Source organism: Borostomias antarcticus (assembly GCF_949987555.1).
Source record: "Borostomias antarcticus genome assembly, chromosome: 6".
Classification (NCBI taxonomy): domain Eukaryota; kingdom Metazoa; phylum Chordata; class Actinopteri; order Stomiiformes; family Stomiidae; genus Borostomias; species Borostomias antarcticus.
In genome coordinates this window covers 12,802,783-12,823,617 of record NC_140239.1, presented here as the reverse complement: position 1 = coordinate 12,823,617, position 20,835 = coordinate 12,802,783, and the positions used below count along the sequence as shown (strand labels likewise).

The window sequence follows — 20,835 nt, the reverse complement described above, 5'->3', positions numbered from 1 at the left end:
GCAGGCTACCCCCCTCCCCACGATCCAGGGCTAGGAAACCGGTTCATCCAGTTTATTTGAATATAAAAGAATTGGGGGGGGGGGGGGTTACAATAGTCTAGTCCAGGTTCGCTGGCGAGTGACGAGCTAGTCAGATGGCGCATGCATGTGTGGACATTGTAGGCCGATTCTGTAAAACCTAAAGAATAAAAGTAGGCTACGTTCAACATTCATTGGAGTGGTCCAGTTGGATAGGCTAGTCTAATCTTAATAAATTGAGGACCTGTATTTTCAGTGTTTGCTGGTAGCGAATGCCATGTGCACAGACAGACAGGGAGGAAATCTATTCGTTTCATTGTTTGTGCTCTGTATGCACAAGATAGTTAATGTTCGGATATAATTGGCAGTAGAGCGGGAAAAAACCCTATCAAAGGCCAAGATTAGAAGGGATTTGAAGATGTAATTGGTCATTTTAAATGGGCCTACTTTATCTTTTGATGCTTATTTGAACGGACTGCATCGATCAATGCAATGACTCTCCATGTTTTTTTTGTTTTACCCTTTTCATCAATAAAACATCATTTTTACAACCATGTCTCGTTGATTGGGAAGGCATTTAGAGCTGCCGGTCTATTAGCCTACATTCGGACTCAGAGGATGACATAACTGTTTATTGAGAAACAATTGCAGGCTGGGCTATATAAAGAAATACCACAATGCATGTAGTCTAGATATACTACATTATGGTTAGGCTATAGCCTACACTTTATGGTAGACTGCCCTCTCGCTCGCTAAGCAGGCTGTGGCTGTTTTGTTCATCGCAGAAGCCTATAGCCTAGGCTACACATTAAAAAAATGTGTTTTTTTTATAGGCCTAGAAGGAATCAATATGTGGAAATTTAATTTTAGCCTATTTTAATACAATTCAAATTCTGCTTAGAGGGAATTATTTTCAACGGACATTATGACCTGAGCATAATTAATCATTATCTAAGTTAATATAGGCCTATGAGAACGCAACGCTTTTTACGATAGGCTAGGCCTATGCGTCTTGTGATTGTACTGTAGCCTAGGCTACAACTTAAGGCTTGGCCCTATTGAATTCCTTTTATAGCCTAGGCTACTCATTATTATCGAATTATCTAGTTGATATATGAATAAAACAATAAGCCGTTTTAATGGCTATGGGCTACTAGTTGTAGCTATACACGAGTTGATGCGCTCTGCTCTTACGCACGGTTGAGGCGGCAGCTCAAATACACTTCGCACATATCCTCTGCTATAGCCTCTCACAGACAGACAGCTCTGCCAGAGCGCGCAGCTCAGCCAACTGGAGATGTCACGTCTGGGGAGGCTCTGCGTCTCTCCACCAGTCCCCAGCGAGTCCAAGCTCCCCCAATTAATAATACTTATTTATAATAGCCTACGTAGCGCGAAACTGTGCATATAATAGGCTGTAGCCAGCGCGAAACTGCGCATTCCCTATAGCCGTTCATGGAACGGCTGGCGGCCGGTATAAATAAATAAAAACATACACGATATTTTCTTATTTGAATGATCTTGAATATATATATATTCAAGATCATTCAAATAACAAAATATTGTGTATATTGTGCATGTGAACGCACTCACTGTCAAACCTGCCGCTATCTATGCACAAGATAGCTAATGTCCGGATATGATTGGCAATGAGTGATCTTTAGGCCTACTCATGGCGACTATGTCAATTTTGTATGGATCCACAAGTCGATCAAGCTTATTTTTTCTTTGTATCGTGCTGAAGCCATATAGCCTACTGCGCTCAGACTTGGCTACAGCTGGTGCCCCGTCTTCAAATTTACTTCAGGGGTTTACGAGTAGCCTACCAGTTGAATGCGTTCCAGAAACAAAACGCAAAACCCCCACGTTCACCACATCTTTACTAACAAATATATTTACAATACTGTTATTTTGCGCATTTGACATAACAGCCACCACGTCTTGACCCGACGTCAGTTACCGAGATAGATAGGCTACTGTAGGCCTAGATATAGGTGTTCGTAATAATTTAATTACATCCAGATGGAGAAAACGTGTTTGAGAACAAGGTAATAATAACAATTAAACGTTATTTGTATAGCACCTTTCATACAGATAAATTCAGCTCAAAGTGCTTTACAACAGAGCATTTAAATTAACTTTAAAACTAAAAAAAATAACTTTTTATCCCACGAGATTTCCAACGGGATTTCCCTGCCAAATACCGCAGGTGAAATGCTGCAGCATGTGACATTTCTAACTTCCCACATCTGTACACATATCACAAAATCACCCGTGTCCCGCAAAAGTGTACCTTTAAAACTAACACATCATCCACCCTATTTCACGTGGACGGCAACCCCCCGCTCTCTCACAGGTCTTCTTAAGGATCCTCTGGTCCCTAGAAGCAAACACCTCCCGATCTCTCACAGGTCTTCTCAGGGATACTCTGGTCCCTAGAAGCAAACACCCCCCGATCTCTCACAGGTCTTCCCAGGGACACTTCTGGTCCCTAGAAGCAAACACCTCCCGATCTCTCACAGGCCTTCTTAAGGATCCTCTGGTCCCTAGAAGCCAACACCCCCCGATCTCTGACGGGTCTTCTCAGGGACACTCTGGTCCCTAGAAGCCAACCTCCCGGTCTCACCCGGGTCTATTCTAGGGAATACTATGGTCCCCAGATTCCAACCTCCTGGTCTCACCCAGGTCTACTCTAGGGAATACTATGATCCCCAGATGTCACAAAACATACATAGTGAGAAGTGGAGCAGTGGCCTACTTCCCAAGACAAAACAGTGCAGGTACCTTGGCGGATACCTTGGCATTACAAACATAAGACATGTAGCTACATACATTCACATCCAGCACTGGTTGTTTTACGTGTTGAGAGACTATGTGTGGTATACTGAGATTTACTGATTCATTTTTATGATCGGGATACCGAACCCACTCACCCAGTTGGGTCTGATTCTCTGTCCGGGGTCGTTCAGGTCACAGCTGCACTGCCAGGCGTCTCCCGTGGCTGTAGCTGTCTGCTTTGGCTGACGACCAGTCTTGGACTTGTTGGGGTTCGATGTCCGATCCAGGCTATCACGGCACCAATTGTTGACTTTCGTTTGTCTTTTATTATTGTCCTTATTCAGCTCTGCGTTGTGTTTTGATTTCAATAAAAGACGGCCCCCAATCTCACACCATACCACACAGTCCCTTTTCCAGGTGTATTCCAAATAAATCTCTCCAACACGGGATTTGAGCGACAATCAAAAGCTGTTTTATTACAGAAGGTTATAGCATACAAAAGAGGATGGCATCTAGTCTAATGTCAGCTTGCCTGTCTGTATGGCTGTCTGGCCCGAATCAAAGCATCTGAGCTTGAGCACGGTTCTTATGGTTCGGGGGCGTTCCACACCCCCCTTCCCCGATCAGACTGGTCTGGACTGGTCTGGTCTCTCCTGCAGTTTACAGCCTTGTAGCGTGATAACCGGCCGATGGTTCGGCCCCCAGGTCTCTATCTCTAACCGCAACAATTGCTGTTGTCCACAGAATGTACCAACCATGGAATGTCACCCTTATCTCATAAGTCTATGGAAGGGAGACAGTTTCTTACAGAAAACTCGAGTAGACAGCCACACTCGGGTCACTCATCATAATTAGAAACGGCTAACAGGATCAGATTAAACCACGACATTTCTCTTAAAACAGTAATTTTCCTCAGATTGTCAATTATATAATTTGTATGAAGTCAGTTCGATGGCTGGTTATTCAGATAGTTGGCACTTAGCATTGAGAAAATGAGATCATTCACACATGGGAGCCTTCCTGGCGCACATTTACACATAGCTGAAGCGGTCGATTACCACTCTTATCATCAAATCTCGCAAATCTATAGACCACGCCCGCAATATCATCACGATTCGCACTGAAAAACCGACTATTTTTTGGTGCCGGTTCGGAACCAACTTTGTTTCCGGAACTCATTTATTTTTGGTCGAAATGCTCGGAACCGTTCAAAATTAGGTTTGCGAACCGGCACCGAGCCGGTTCCTTCGCCAGGGGGTCATTCAGCTACAAAAGTTTCTGTACTGTCTGGCGACAGTTTCCGGGTCCAGTTTCCTGAAAAGGTGGGAAAGGGTGTGAAACTGTGTGAAACTGCAACGGGCTTTGAGGTTGCTTTTCTTTCGTTTGGTGGGTGTGTCGTATCAGAAGTGTTGCCAAATCAGCAGATTGATATATAAGCCCCGCCCAGCAGACTGATATATAAGCCCCGCCCAACAAACTGATATATAAGTCCCGCCCAGCAAACTGATATATAAGCCCCGCCCAACAGACTGATATATAAGCCCTGCCCAGCAGACTGATTTATAAGCCCCGCCCAGCAGACTGATATATAAGACCCGCCCTATCTTCTCAGCTGCCATAGGTGCAACGATCACATAACACACAGGGTGTGTGTAACCCTAACTAGCTTCCGTTTCAATAAGCGTTTTGTCCCAGCCTTGTTCATGAGTGCCTGCTGAAGCGTTGTCTACCCATCCGCAGTGGTTCCCGAAAACAAGGACGTGCTCATAGTCAGGCGGCTTAGGACCAGATTTGAGAAGGATGGGGACGCGCCGGACAAAAGCACCACATTTTTTCCACAGGTTCTCCATCACCATAGCTTTCAATTTTTGATAGGAGCCACGTCATCAAGATGGCGGATGGCGGCCATCTTGGATTTTTTTTTTTTTACTTAAATGTTTATTGGGTTATGTATACAACAGAAACAAAATTGAAACAGTCATGGTATGTCATAGTGTACATAATTTTTACAAGGGTGAATACAGAGTCATTTATTCAAATTAATGTGTCAAATGGTTCACATGCACAAGTCATAGATCAACCACTTCTCCCACTTTCTAACAAACACATTTTCTCTCACTCTAAGTTGGTAGGTCAATCTCTCCATAGTACCAATTTCTCTTACAATTTCTAACCACTGTTCTACAGCAGGGGGCGCAGTCTTATACCAATTTCTTGTTATTGCCTTTTTACTTGTAATCAATAATACTTTAGTTAAATCCCTATCCCCTTCAATAACATACTGATTTATATTTCCCAAGTACATAACTTTACTTTCCTTAGGTATTGCATATCCCAAAATGTCTTTAATTGTGACGTGTACATTCTCCCAAAATGAGTGTAGTTTATGACATTCCCAAAAAATGTGTGCGTGGTGAGCTTCCCTATTTCCACAGGCCCGCCAGCATGATTGATGTGAACCAGTTTGTTTACTCTTTATTTGAGGTGTAATGAAGTAGCGAGTTAAGTTCTTCCATCCAAACGCCCTCCAAATTCTAGAATTTGTAGTGGTGTGTTGTGATTCACACATGCTAGATCATTCTTCCTCTGTAATGTCAATATTCATTTCCCTCTCCCATTTCTCCTTGATGTATTTAGTAGAGGAAGCTTCACAGTTTCTTAAATGTTGGTTTAGCACCGAGATAGCTTTGAAACCCGTCCCATTATATGCCCTGATTATTACATCGATCACTCCATTCGAGCCTTTTGTGTTTTGTACCTCCTTCATGAAATAGTTCCTCAATTGCAAGTACCTAAATAAACCATATCTTTCTTTCAAATCCTGAAAACTCATTATCTGTCCATTCTTAATTATTGTACACATTGCTGTGATCCCCTTTCTCTCTTAATTTCTGAAATGTTGGTCACTCAAACTTGGTTTAAATCTATCATCATACGCAAACCAACTCAACAATCTCACTTCCCTTTCGAATTTGTATTTTTTAACTTGGTCAAACCATATATCCAGTGTATGAGAACTAATTGGATCTAATGAGTCTTGCAGCCCCTTCACTTGTTTGATATCACCAATTAAAGACTGAATTGGAATGCCCGCTACAACCCTCTCAATATCTTTCCACTTGGCGCTATAGTTATTGTCACACCACTTGATTACTGGCCCGAGTTGTGCTGCATGGTAATAGTCTTTTAAATTTGGGAGTGCCATACCTCCTTTTTCTTTGGCCAATTGTAACGTTTAATATCTTATCCGTGGCTTTTTACCATCCCAAATGAATCTAGAAATCATCTTATCCCAGATTTTAAACTTTTCTTGAGGAACCTTAACATGGAGAGTCTGGAAAAAAATATAACAGCCTAGGGAGAATGTTCATTTTAATGACTTCAATTCTTGAGCTAAGGTCTAACTACAAGGTTGACCATCTCTCTGTATCCCTACTTATCTGAATATGAATCTGCTCATAGTTCGTTTTATAGAGATGAGTCAATTGTTTTGTCAAAGTCACACCAAGATATTTTATAGTGTCTGAATCCCATTTCAATTGGAAAGTTCTCTTAATAGTTTGGGATGGAATATAATTGAAGGCCAAAATCTGTGTTTTGTTTACATTTACTTTATATCCCGAGTGACTTCCGAATATGTCTATAATGTGCATCAGCTGGTTTAAACCTGTATTGGGACTCTCCAGATAAACTATGATGTCATCCGCGAATAGGCGTTAGTAGGTGTTTCTGTCCTTTGATATTTATTCCTTTCAATTCCTCAATTTGGCGTATAGCCTGTGCTAGGGGCTCGATGTATAGAGCAAAAAGGAGAGGGGACAGGCAACACCCTTGACGAGTGCCCCTCTGAAGCAATATTCTGTCTGTTAGGCTACCATTGATCTTTATTCTGGCTGTGGGATTTTGATAGATAGTTTTAATACAATTAATCGAGTCTTTGTTGAATCCAAATCGCTCTAATACTAGATATAGAAAGTTCCAATTAACGCTATCAAAGGCCTTTTCAGCATCTAGACTTACCAACATAGCACTAGTTTTTTTTTTTTGTATCGAATTGATTATGTGCAGAGTCCTCCTGATGCTATCTTGTGTTTGGCGGCCTACAATAAAACCGGTTTGATCCTCATCAATTAGGTCAGTCATAAATTTCTCATACCTTTTTGCTATTATAGATGTGTATATTTTGGAATCTATATTGAGGACAGATATGGGTCTGAAATTACTACAATATTCTGTATCCTTTCCCTCTTTAGGAATTACAGAAATGTTTGCCTCATTCCAAGAGGGTGGTATGTGACCTTCTTTAAGGGTCCAATTAAGGGATGATGTAAGGAGAGGGGTTAGATCTTCTCTAAAGGTTCGATACCATTCTGAAGGAAAACCATCGTTTCCAGAAGACTTGATATGGCCTCAGACACTTCATCATATGTTATAGGTGCTGTGAGATTATTATTTTGCAATTCTCCAATAGTTGGTAAATCAAGAGAATCAAGAAACTGTCTCTTTGCATCTTCACTGGTCGAAGGTGGTTGAGTATAGAGGTCCTCATAATAATCCCTGAATGTGTTCTCTATTTCTATAGCATCATACCTCAGTTGACCAGAGCAAAGGTCCCTGATCTTGTGGATCGTGTTTACAGCCTGTTGTTTTTTAATTCGCCTTGCCAATAACCTGGTAGCTTTAGGGCCAACTTCATAATAATCCTGTTTCACATATCTGAGTTTTTTCTCTATCTCCCCTCTCAAAATATAGATCAGAATATAGATCCCAGCTATTCATAAATACGTAGTCAATCCTAGAATGTGTATTATGGGTGGCGGAATAATGTGTGTAGTCCCTGTCCAGTGGATGAAATTCTCTCCACACATCAACCATCCCCTGCTCCTTTAAGGATGCAGTCATGAGTTTAGCGAGGTGACTCTTGTGTCTTCTTATACTCGTAGTATCTATCTTATGATCCAGAATCACATTAAAATCCCCTGCACAAATTACAATGCCCTCTGATTCTGATGCTATAACTGTAAATAAGGACTTAAAAAAAAGTTTGTCACTCTCCGGGGGGGCATAAACGTTGATTAATGTAACCATCTCACCTAATTTTCCTTTGACAATAATGTATCGCCCTTCTTTGTCGCTAATTTCTTTTAAGCATTCAAAATTAACTACGTTTTGTATAAGTATTGCCACCCCTCTTTTCCTACTTTGTCTGAATGTACTATAAAATGTGTTTCTAAAACCAAATTTCTTTAGTTTCTCATGTTCCTCCTGAGACAAATGTTTCCTGAAAAAAAATAACTTGGGCTTTAACCTTCTTCATTTTCAGAATTACCTTCTTTCTTTTGATCGGATTATTAAGCCCATTCACATTTATTGACACTAGTGTGATATCACTCATATTTTCTTTGCGGAAGTGGATATTTCCCTTGAAACCATAATGACATGATCAAAATCATAATGATATTATCATAACCATGACAACCAGTAACAGCGCTAGGAACATAGAGCAACATACATTTTAAAAAACAAACAATTGAACTTGCAAAAGTAGGTGCACGTCCGCGTGCACACCTCCCACGGTGCGGTCGTGGGGTGAGGGGAATATCCCATTTGCTAAGAGGGCCCCTCTCTAAGAAGGTCTGGTAACTCTTACACATCAACCTTCTAGTAGAAAAATAAAATAAACTAGTGCTGCGAGCAGCAGTGAGCGGGCCCTCGCACCCCACGCGTGTCGGGGTGCGGCGCCGTTAAAGGGTGTGCTATTTCGGTGTCCTGTGCTGAGAGAAACTTCCTGTCACCAGTAGGTGGCGCTCTAGGCGTGACTCAATACCGAAGCATAGATGTGTTCAGGACGGTACCTTGATGAAGCGTGAGAAATGTTGAGTAAATCGGATAACGTATGTAGGAGTTATGAGGACTTACTGTTTCACCAGTAGGTGGCGCTGTAAGTGTGACTCAATACCGACACATAGATGGGTTCAGAAGGCCACCTTCATGAAGCGTCAGCAATTTGGTGCAAATCGGATGATGTATGCAGGAGTTATGAGGACTTCCTGTTTCACCAATAGGTGGCGCTATACGTATGACTTAATACTGACCTACAGATGTGTTTAGGACACGACCTTCATCAAGCATGAGCAATTTGGTGTAAATCGGATAACATATGTAGGAGATATGAGTACTTCCTGTTTCACCAGTAGGTGGCGCTGTAAGTGTGACTCAATACCGACGCATAGATCGGTTCAGAAGGTGACCTTCATGAAGCATCAGCAATTTGGTGCAAATCGGATGATGTATGCAGGAGTTATGAGGACTTCCTGTTTCACCAATAGGTGGCGTTATAAGTATGACGCAATACTGACACATAGATGTGTTCAGGACAGAACCGTCATGAAGCGTGAGACATATCGGACAAATCGGATAATGTATGGAGGAGTTATGAGAGCTGCCCTCTACTCCCTCTTTTAGGCCAAAAGATACGGATGTTGTTCCGTCGATTCCTTCCCTCCAGGTCTGTCAGCTTGTCTTGCAGTATTTTCTGCTGTCTCAGTGATTGTTGAAGGGCGTCTTCCGCTTCCATGTTCCAGCTTTCTATCTCCACAATTCTCTGTTCGGCACCCTCAATTCTCGTGGTTTGTGTTGCTAGCTCTGTCGTTGTTTCTGTGAGCTTTTGGTTAATGCCCCTCTTAAATTCGTCGAGTTCTTCCTTCATTTCTTTTTTGATTTCCTCCTTGAATGCGATGAGCTCTGTTTTCAGTTCAGTTTTAGAGTCCTGAATTTCCTTGATGATATCTTTCAAACCCGCGCGCATCTCATCAGTTGCTCCGGCCTCCATGCGTTCATCTTTTTCACCCTCCGTGTCTGCTATTTCTCCTCGTTCGTCGTTGGTCAATTCGCTTTGTTTCGTCAGGTTCCTGGTGTTTCTTTGACTTCTTGATTTTCTCCCCATTTCCATTTCAATTTGGGACATGTTTATCTATTTCAAAACATTCGAATTCGGGGGTTTATATCGAGTGTTGATCGGGAGCTAGTAGTTTATGCTGCCATCTTGGGTTACGCCAAACCGGAAGTCCAGCCATCTTGGATTTCAAAGATGGCGACCATGTAAAATCTATAAGTGCCAATATCTCGGGTTCCAAGCCACCTAGAAGGTCAATCTTGGTGTCAAAATATACATTTTCTGGGTCACGGAATGCAATAAAGCAAATTAGAATGTCACCAGATGATTTGTGCCAACATCAAATAAATGTGTTCATTCTAGCAATGAATTTACATACTGTTCAGACACAAGGATAGCATGCATTAATTGGATTGAAATTTATCAACAAATAATCAAATTATCTCACATTTACAGCTGCAAAGCCCTGTGCAATTCCACTGTGCCTTCTTGCAACTCTTGCACCACACCTACTCAAGCTTTTGCAGCTGCACTTCACCAGTTCGCTGCAGGCTTCTGAAGCCATGGGGAGAGTACTCCACACAGAAAGCCAGACCTGGTTCTCTCCATCCAAGGTCCATCCCCATCCTTCTGGACTGTGTGTCGGCTGATGGGACAGGTCAGACATCGCCCAGATCCCAGACTGGTAGGCAACTCGCTTCACATGCTGCACCAGTGAGTCTTGCATTGGTGGAATGTGTTCCATTGTTTTGTTCTTCTGGCAGAACAACTCTCGCCGTGCTTCATCAACAGATTCCAAATCACTTGTCTCCTCCTACCCACATGCTCCTCCTACCCACATGGTTACCACCCGTAGCCATCTCCGCTCGCTCTCCCCTACTGACCTTTGCTCTGCCGTCACCTCTGCCCTCCCCGCCCCTGAATCATGCTCTCTCCTACCCTCTGATACCGCTGCTTTCTTCCGTTCTAAAATCCTAACCTATTCTTCCAATCCTAAAAAACTCTTTGAAACCATCTCTTCACTACTCTAGCCCCCACCTCCTACTCCCAACTCCTCTTCTCCCTGATGAATTCACCAACTCTTCTTTGACAAGAAAGTTAACAATATCAGATCCTCTTTCCCCCTTCCCCCGGTCAACGCTCCGTGCACCCCCACCCTCTATTCCGTCTCCGCTCCCCCCCTCCTTTCCACGCCCCACCTTATCCCACTTTTCTCCCCTCTCCCCCAACGAGGTTCTCAACCTTGTAACATCTAACCGCCCCACCACGTGCTCCCTAGACCCTGTTCCCTCGACTCTCCTTCAGTCTGTTGCACCCGAACTCCTTCCCTTCCTAACCCACCTCATCAACACATCTCTTGTATCAGGATGCTTTCCCTCTGCTTTCAAGACTGCCAGAGTCACCCCCCTCCTAAAGAAACAATCTCTCGACCCCTCTGATGTCAAAAACTACAGACCGGTTTCCCTTCTATCCTTTCTATCCAAAACACTTGAACGTGCTATCTTTAAACAGCTGTCTTCGTACCTCGACCACAAAGACCTCCTAGACCCCCACCAGTCCGGGTTCAAGGCTGGCCACTCGACAGAGACCGCCCTCCTTGCAGTGACGGAGTCACTCCATGCCGCGAGAGCGAACTCTCTCTCCTCTGTCCTGATACTCCTAGACCTGTCAGCAGCATTTGATACGGTAGACCACTAGATCCTCCTCTCCACCCTCGAGGAGAAAGGCATCGCTGGCTCTGCACACTCCCTGTTTGCTGATCTGACCTGACGGGCCACTCCTACCAGGTGACATGGAGAGGGTCGATGTCGGAACTGCGTAGACTGACTACGGGGGTTCCACAAGGGTCTGTCCTGGGTTCTCTCCTGTTTTCCCTCTACACTACATCTCTGGGCTATGTCATTCGCTCGCATGGCTTCTCCTATCACTGCTATGCCGATGACACCCAACTGGTCCTGTCATTTCCCCCTTCTGATGCACAAGTGGAGACACGCATAGCTGGGTGCTTGGCTGACATCTCAGAGTGGATGACGACACATCACCTCAAGCTGAGCAAGGACAAGACTGAGCTGCTGTTCCTCCCGGGGAAGGGCTGCCCGCAACGGGACCTGGCCATCACCATTGAAGACACAGTTGTGACCCAGACTTGGACTGTGAGGAATCTGGGTGTGACCCTGGATGACCAACTGTCATTTTCTGCACATATCACATCCGTCACACGCTCCTGCAGATTCATGCTCTACAACATCAGGAGGATTCGCCCTTTCCTCACTGATGAAAAGACGCAGGTGCTCACCACAATTGGCATACTCATCAAAAGTGTTTAGGTTGGTAGTTGACAGGAAGTGCACCACAGCAGCTTCGTCGTGTACTTTGAAATCAAAAGTACATGGAGGTTCTGGTTGTCAGGACATTTAGCAGATCTGACTTCTTTCCCAGCTGTAGTTTCCCTCTGTCAGATAGAGAAGGAGAGTATGGATGGTTTTCATGCTTAAAGAAGGTGCTCATGTTGCCCACTCTGTGTTACGTGGCTATATATAATCGGGAGAAGAGGGCCACATCATCTTTTAACATTGCAATCTGCCCTGCCTGCTTGGTCTTGGGAGTTGGGCATCTGAAGAGAGGCAGTGAGTTATTTTTAATGGGCTCATGAATGGAGTGTGTGCATTCCCTGATCACAGTCTGTTGGTACTTGTACTGATCTCTGCCCACTGATTCCACAGTGCGGACTGTGTTAACCACATACTTGTCCATACGGATACGGATGTTGTTGTTATACTTATCGCCAAGTTCCATGCCCTGCTCAACAAATATCCAGCTGCAGACATCTGGGTCGCTTTTAGCACTGGCAAGAGCTATATGTATCTTCATATAAATACCATCTGCCATGCTCTGGGCAAAGACAAGTCTACAGCGCTTCCCAACACTGTTACACAGGCTGTGACACAACCTCAGCATTCTGTGGGAAGGGGAAAAAGTCAGCATGGGTGGCTTGGAAGTCCTACCCTGAGGTTACCCAGGCCTTCAACTACATGGCAGCAAATCCATATACTCCTGTGACCATAGATGCCCAACACTTCAACTTCTGGAGCACTACACTGTCATCCTTTATGATAAGACAGAGAGTTGTTCTGCCAGAAGAACAAAACAATGGAACACATTCCACCAATGCAAGACTCACTGGTGCAGCACATGAAGCGAGTTGCCTACCAGTCTGGGATCTGGGCGACATCTGACCTGGCCCATCAGTCGACACCCAGTCCAGAAGGATGGGGATGGACTTTGGATGGAGAGAACCAGGTTTGGCTTCCTGTGTGGAGTACTCTCCCCATGGCTTCAAAAGCCTGCAGCGAACTGGTGAAGTGCAGCTGCAAAAGCTTGAGTGGGTGTGGTGCAAGGTGCAGTTGCAAGAAGGCATAGTGGAATTGCACAGAGCTTTGCAGCTGTAAATGTGAGATAATTTGATTATTTGTTGATCAATTTCAATCCAATTAATGCATGTTATCCTTGTGTCTGACTGCTAACCGAGTTGAAAATTATGTAAATTAATTGCTAGAATGAACACATTTATTTGATTTTGGCACAAATTATCATCTAGTGGCATTCTAACTAGCTTCAATGCATTCCTTGACCCAGAAAATGTATATTTTGACACCAAGATTGAACTTCTAGGTGGCTTGGAACCGGAGATATTGGCCCCTATAGATTTTACATGGTCACCATCTTTGAAATCCAAGATGGATCTGCCATCTTGATGCTCCTATCAAATATTTAAAGTTATGGTGATGGAGAACTTGTGGAAAAAATGTGGTGCTTTTGTCCAGCGCGTCCCCAACATTTTGCTAAGCTGCCTGACTATCAGTCCCTCCTATTGTTAGGAAGTGATAGCAAGACCAAAGATACTGGGACATATTCTGGAATAATGATTTGGAATTGTGGATTGTGGGTCTATTCTCTGGCTGGGTCTATTCTCTGGGTAGGTCTATTCTCTGGGTGGGTCTATTCTCTGGGTGGGTCTGTTCTCTGGGTGGGTCTGTTCTCTGGGTAGGTCTGGTGGGTCTGTTCTCTGGGTGGGTCATTTCTCTGGGTGGGTCATTTCTCTGGGTGGGTCTATTCTCTGGGTGGGTCTGTTCTCTGGGTGGGTCTATTCTCTTTGTGTGTCTTTTCTCTGGGTGGGTCTATTCTCTGGGTGGGTCTGTTCTCTGGGTGGGTCTGGGTGGGTCTTTTCTCTGGGTGGGTCTGGTGGGTCTGTTTTCTGGGTGGGTCTTTTCTCTGGGTGGGTCTATTCTCTGGGTGGGTCTGTTCTCTGGGTGGGTCTGATCTCTGGGTGGGTCTGTTCTCTGGGTGGGTCTGATCTCTGGGTGGGTCTGGTGGGTCGGTTCTTTGGGTGGGTCTGTTCTCTGGGTGGGTCTATTCTCTGGATGGGTCTGTTCTCTGGGTGGGTCTGTTCTCTGGATGGGTCTGTTCTCTGGATGGGTCTGTTCTCTGGGTGGGTCTATTCTCTGGGTGGGTCTGTTCTCTGGATGGGTCTGTTCTCTGGGTGGGTCTATTCTCTGGGTGGGTCTGTTCTCTGGGTGGGTCTATTCTCTGGGTGGGTCTGTTCTCTGGATGGGTCTGTTCTCTAGGTGGGTCTGTTGTCTGGGTGGGTATTTTCTCTGGGTGGGTCTGTTCTCTGGGTGGGTCTATTCTCTGGGTGGGTCTGTTCTCTGGGTTGGTCTGTGGGTAAAAACTTTCCTTTTTCCACTGAATGATGTTTCTGTTTTGGGCGTGCCTGTTTCTGTTGCCTAGACTACGGGGAGTTCCAGGCGACGTGGGCGGGGCCCAGCAGAGGTCATCTGGAGGTCATGCCCCAGTCCAAGTTCTCTGGCGTCTCCGGCTGCAGCGAGGGCTCCATCTGCAGCACCCCCACACCCAGCGACCTCCTACTGGGTAACACACACACACACACACACCCAGCGACATCCTACTGGGTAACACACACACACACCCAGCGACATCCTACTGGGTAACACACACACACACACACCCACACCCAGCGACATCCTACTGGGTAACACACACACACACACCCAGCGACATGCTACTGGGTAACACACACACACACACACACACAGTGACATGCTACTGGGTAACACACACACACACACACACACACACACCCAGCGACATCCTACTGGGTAACACACACACACCCAGCGACATCGTACTGGGTAACACACACACACACTCAGCAACATCGTACTGGGTAACACACACACACTCACACACACACACATACCCAGCGACATCGTACTGGGTAACACACACACACACACACTCACACACACACACACACACACACACACACCCAGCGACATCGTACTGGGTAACACACACACTCTCACACACATATACATACACACACACACCCAGCGACATCGTACTGGGTAACACACACACACACACACTCTCACACACACACACACACACACACACACACACACACACCCAGTGACATCGTACTGGGTAAGACACACACACTCACACACATTCTCTCTCTCTCTCTCTCTCTCTCTCTCTCTCTCTCTCTCTCTGTGTTAATAAGCCCATGTGTTCCTGGTTGGTGAGGACAGATGTGTGTTCTAGTGGACTGTGTGTGCTCTGAGCGTGGCCTCTGGTTGGCTGCTGTGTGTGTCCGTCAGGTGGGAAGGGCCTATCGGAGGACGCCCCTGCGTGCCGGGTCCTGCTGAGGAAGGAGGTGCTTCGCCTGGTCATCAACCTCAGCTCCTCCGTGGGGACCAAGGGTCACGAGACTGGCCTACTTACGTAAGACACACACACACACACACACACACACACACACACACACACACACACACTCCGTCCAGCCAGGGGATGGTGTGTGTTCAGTGCAGGTGTGTGTGTGTGTGTGTGTGTCGTCTCTCTGTGTCCAGGATCAAGGAGAAGTTTCCGTATGCGTTTGATGACATCTGTCTGTACTCTGAGGTGTCTCTCCTGCTGGCCCACTGCATGTTCCGCCTCACCTCCCGACGCTTCATACAGGAGCTCTTCCAGGACGTCCACTTCACCCCTGTGAGAGAACCTTTTACCTCCCTCTCTCTCCACATCTATCTCCCTCTCTCTCTCCCTATCTCTCTCTCTATCTCCCTCTCTCTCCCTCTCTCTCTCTATCTCCCTCTCTCTCTCCCCCTCTCTCTCTCTCTAGCTCCCTCTCTCTCTCCCTCTCTCTCTCTATCTCTCTCTCTATCTCCCTCTCTCTCTCCCTCTCTCTCTATCCCTCTCTCTCCCTCTCTCTCTCTATCTATCTCCCTCTCTCTCTCTTTCTCCCTCTCTCTCTCCCTCTCTCTCTCTATCTCCCTCTCTCTCTCTCTTTCCCTCTCTCTCTTTATCCCTCTCCCTCTCTCTCTCTATCTCCCTCTCTCCCTCTCTCTCTTTATCTCTCTCTCCCTCTCTCTCTCCCCCTCTCTCTTTCTCTCTCTCTCCCCCTCTCTTTCTCTCTCTCCCTTCCTCTCTTTCTCTCTCTCTCCTTCCTCTCCCCCCCTTTCTCTCTCTCCTTCTCTCTCTCCCTTCCTCTGTCTCTCTCTCCCTCCCTCTCTCTCTCTGTCTGTGTTTTTAAGACGATAAGTGGTTTTTATTTGATTGCTGATTAGTGTATTGTAAGGGTGTCTCTCTCTCCCCCTCTCTTTCTCTGAGTGCCCTTCCCTGTGTGTGTGCGTGTGTGCGCGCGCGCCTCCTGATGTCCTCTGGTGCTGATGATGTCACATCCTGTCTCGTCCCAGATGTACGAGGAAGCTGAGGCCATCCTGATGCCCCCGGTGGCGGAGGTGGAGACGGAACCTCCCACGGAACCCTGATCCTCCGCCCCCCCACCCCGCCTCTCTCCCTCCCTCCTCTCTCCCTCCCTCCATCCTGGACAACAAACAGGAAGACAAGCGTCTCTCCAGATATGAAACTCCACATGCCTAATGCAGTTTCACACCATCAACTCCAAATACTGTTTTCTTTGCTGGACTCAGACACCTGAGTGAGAAACAAACACACACACACACACACACACACACACACACACTCTGTTCACACACACCCCACGCTGACGTGACACCATGCTGGATCAAACCAAGACTCTGTTGTTAAGTGGGTATTTATGTCTTGTCAGAGAGGGAGGGGTTTCTGTACTGAGCTGAAAAGGTCATATCGCTGGATCTATCCTAGACCTCTCCTCCCTTCCCTCCTCCTCTCTACTCTCTCCCCTCCTCCTCTCCTCCCTTCCCTCCTCCTCTCTACTCTCTCCCCTCCTCCTCTCCTCCCTTCCCTCCTCCTCTCTACTCTCTCCCCTCCTCCTCTCCTCCCTTCCCTCCTCCTCTCCTCCCTTCCCTCCTCCTCTCTACTCTCTCCCCTCCTCCTCTCCTCTCCTCCCTTCCCTCCTCCTCTCCACCCTTCCCTCCTCCTCTCTACTCTCTCCCCTCCTCCCCTCCTCCCTTCCCTCCTCCTCTCTACTCTCTCCACCTCTCCTCTCCTCTACTCTACTTCATTGCCCCCCCCCCCCCCCCCCCAGTGAGGTAACACTACAGAGGGTCCTGTTATTTCCATCTGGACCCCCCACCACTACCTCCACCTCCAATCACAGCTCCATCAGCTGCTCACCCATTGGCTAGTCATCACTCGGACAATCAATCCAGCATCGCTAGCGGGACAGATAGCTCAGCCAATCACGTCCCTCTGTCTGTGGAGAGGGTTGGGTTACCTAATCCCAGATTAGGAAACGCGTGAGTGGAGATTATCCTCCATTCTAAGGAGCTCTGGGTTCTAGAGCAGTCTTTAATCTGAGTCCAGGGGAACCAGACCGGAGAGTTCCACAACAGCACATTACAGGAAGGGGTGGTTTTTAGGTCTACACAAGCTGCAGCGACACCATCATCGCCCCGTCTAACCTGCTGGATGATTGACTGTCAGGTTAGCATGGAGCACTTTGAGCATCCGGGTAAACAAATGGAATGTGTTGTTGTTGTTATGAACTGAAAGGCGTGGCGGTCTGAGGGGACTGGCCAGGCTCCGTATGGGGCGGGGCCTAGCGCTGGGGCCGGGCCTTCTCTAGTCCAGAGAGTGGCTACCCCCCAATCCCACCATCCCTCCTTCTCTCCATCCCTCATTCTCTCCATCCCTCCATCCCTCGTTCTCTCTATCCCTCCATCCCTCGTTCTCTCCATCCCTCTGCTCATATGTCAGTGCTGTCTCCATTTCTCCATCCCTTTCTCTCTCACAGACACTTGGTCCTTCATTTTCTCCAGACGTGTCTACCAATGTAGTTGACCTAACTCCTGATTGGCTGCTGGATTCCCGAGCTGTATTCACCATGCAATATCGCTTTCTATGATTGGCTGAGACGAGGAGGGGGCAGGGGGGTGGGTTGGTGGAAAGGCGGGCGGGGAAACGGGAGCTCTGTTTCTGTTGGCTAGTTTGTCAATGATGCTGCTACACAAGATGACTCGTAGAGAGAGCTGATTTATAGATCGTTTGAATGACGTCACACCAGATCTATTTATTCTATATCTGTACCATAGCAGAGCGAGAGCAAACAGAGAAGAGAAAATGTTATTTATATTTTTTCCTTGAGACTGTGTATTATAATTTAAAATTTTTTTTTTTTTGCCTGATTGTGAATCCCCTTGTAAAATGTGTACAGTATGTTTTCTGGCATTGCTGATAAGAAACATACTATCCTATCAAAGGGATACATTGTTAATAAAACAAAATTCATGAAATACACTAAACGTTGTGTTTCTGTAATCTTGAAGCTTGGTTTCCTGGCACAGCGCCTGATCAGACTGCTTACCGACACACAGACAAGCACGCACCTACAGTATATACCACTATATAGAATACAGTATATACCACTATATCCAATACAGTATATACCACTATATAGAATACAGTATATACCACTATATCCAATACAGTATATACCACTATATAGAATACAGTGTATACCACTATATAGAATACACTATATAGCTCAGCCAATCACGTCCCTCTGTCTGTGGAGAGGGTTGGGTTACCTAATCCCAGATTAGGAAACGGGTGAGTGGAGATTATCCTCCATTCTAAGGAGCTCTGGGTTCTAGAGCAGTCTTTAATCTGAGTCCAGGGGAACCAGACCGGAGAGTTCCACAACAGCACATTACAGGAAGGGGTGGTTTTTAGGTCTACACAAGCTGCAGCGACACTATCATCGCCCCGTCTAACCTGCTGGATGATTGACTGTCAGGTTAGCATGGAGCACTTTGAGCATCCGGGTAAACAAATGGAATGTGTTGTTGTTATGAACTGAAAGGCGTGGCGGTCTGAGGGGACTGGCCAGGCTCCGTATGGGGCGGGGCCTAGCGCTGGGGCCGGGCCTTCTCTAGTCCAGAGAGTGGCTACCCCCCAATCCCACCATCCCTCCTTCTCTCCATCCCTCATTCTCTCCATCCCTCCATCCCTCGTTCTCTCTATTCCTCCATCCCTCGTTCTCTCCATCCCTCTGCTCATATGTCAGTGCTGTCTCCATTTCTCCATCCCTTTCTCTCTCACAGACACTTGGTCCTTCATTTTCTCCAGACGTGTCTACCAATGTAGTTGACCTAACTCCTGATTGGCTGCTGGATTCCCGAGCTGTATTCACCATGCAATATCGCTTTCTATGATTGGCTGAGACGAGGAGGGGGCAGGGGGGTGGGTTGGTGGAAAGGCGGGCAGGGAAACGGGAGCTCTGTTTCTGTTGGCTAGTTTGTCAATGATGCTGCTACACAAGATGACTCGTAGAGAGAGCTGATTTATAGATCGTTTGAATGACGTCACACCAGATCTATTTATTCTATATCTGTACCACAGCAGAGCGAGAGCAAACAGAAGAGAAAATGTTATTTATATTTTTTCCTTGAGACTGTGTATTATAATTTATTTATTTATTTATTTTTGCCTGATTGTGAATCCCCTTGTAAAATGTGTAAAGTATGTTTTCTGGCATTGCTGATAAGAAACATACTATCCTATCAAAGGGATACATTGTTAATAAAACAAAATTCATGAAATACACTAAACGTTGTGTTTCTGTAATCTTGAAGCTTGGTTTCCTGGCACAGCGCCTGATCAGACTGCTTACCGACACACAGACAAGCACGCACCTACAGTATATACCACTATATAGAATACAGTATATACCACTATATCCAATACAGTATATACCACTATATAGAATACAGTGTATACCACTATATAGAATACACTATATACCACTATATATAATACAGTATATACCATTATATAGAATACAGTGTATACCACTATATACGGTAGAATACTGTATATACCACTATATACAATACAGTATATACCACTATATACAATACAGTATATACCACTATATACAATACAGTGTATACCACTATATAGAATACAGTATATACCACTATATACAATACAGTATATACCACTATATACAATACAGTATATACAATACAGTCAAAATCACTATTTTGAAAACTTGACAGTTGTATATAAGATTGTGTTGTAATACGATTGTATTGCACATAGGATCATGTTGTATTTGCCTACTCACTTTGCACTGGTTTATTTTACATGTCCTGTCTCGTCCTTGCACCTTGTCTATTTGTCACATGTAATGTACGGTGTATAGTCACAGTGAAATGTTGCTGCCAACTCCAAGATTATGCTACATATAAACTCTAATATTTCCAAATTACATCCATCCATCTTCATCCGCCTATCCGGGGTCAGGTCGCGGAGGAAGCAGTTCCAGCAGGGGGCCCCAGACATCCCTTTCCCTGGCAGCATCAACCAGCTCTGCCTGGGGAATCTTTAGCCGCTCCCAGGCCAGTGCGGAGATGTAGTCCTGCCACCTAGTCCTGGGTCTACCCCGCGGCCTCCTCCCAGCCGGACACGCCTGGAACACCTCCCTAGGGAGGCGCCCAGGAGCCATCCACACTAGATGCCCGAACCACCTCAACTGGCTCCTTTCGACGCAAAGTAGCGGCTCTGCTCCGAGTCTCTCTCGGATGACTGAACTTCTCACCCGATCTCTCAGGGAGACCCCAGCCACCCTCCGGAGAAAACTAATTTCGGCCGCTTGTATCCGTGATCTCATT

The 20,835-nt window shown here is 45.9% G+C and overlaps 1 protein-coding gene across 3 annotated transcripts in view; it reads left to right on the top strand.

The window, feature by feature from the left end:
* The window catches only part of LOC311310331 (rapamycin-insensitive companion of mTOR-like), a 107,869-nt gene extending 89,489 nt beyond the window's left edge, over positions 1-18,380 (top strand). For all 3 annotated transcript variants that reach the window (XM_084439777.1, XM_084439776.1, XM_084439778.1), the window contains 4 exons: positions 14,480-14,620; positions 15,373-15,496; positions 15,625-15,763; positions 16,471-18,380. In XM_084439777.1, coding sequence (XP_084295903.1) covers positions 14,480-14,620; positions 15,373-15,496; positions 15,625-15,763; positions 16,471-16,545 — 479 coding nt within the window. In that variant the 3' untranslated portion in view covers positions 16,546-18,380. The remainder of the gene's footprint in view (positions 1-14,479; positions 14,621-15,372; positions 15,497-15,624; positions 15,764-16,470) is intronic.
* Positions 18,381-20,835: the final 2,455 nt, after the last annotated feature.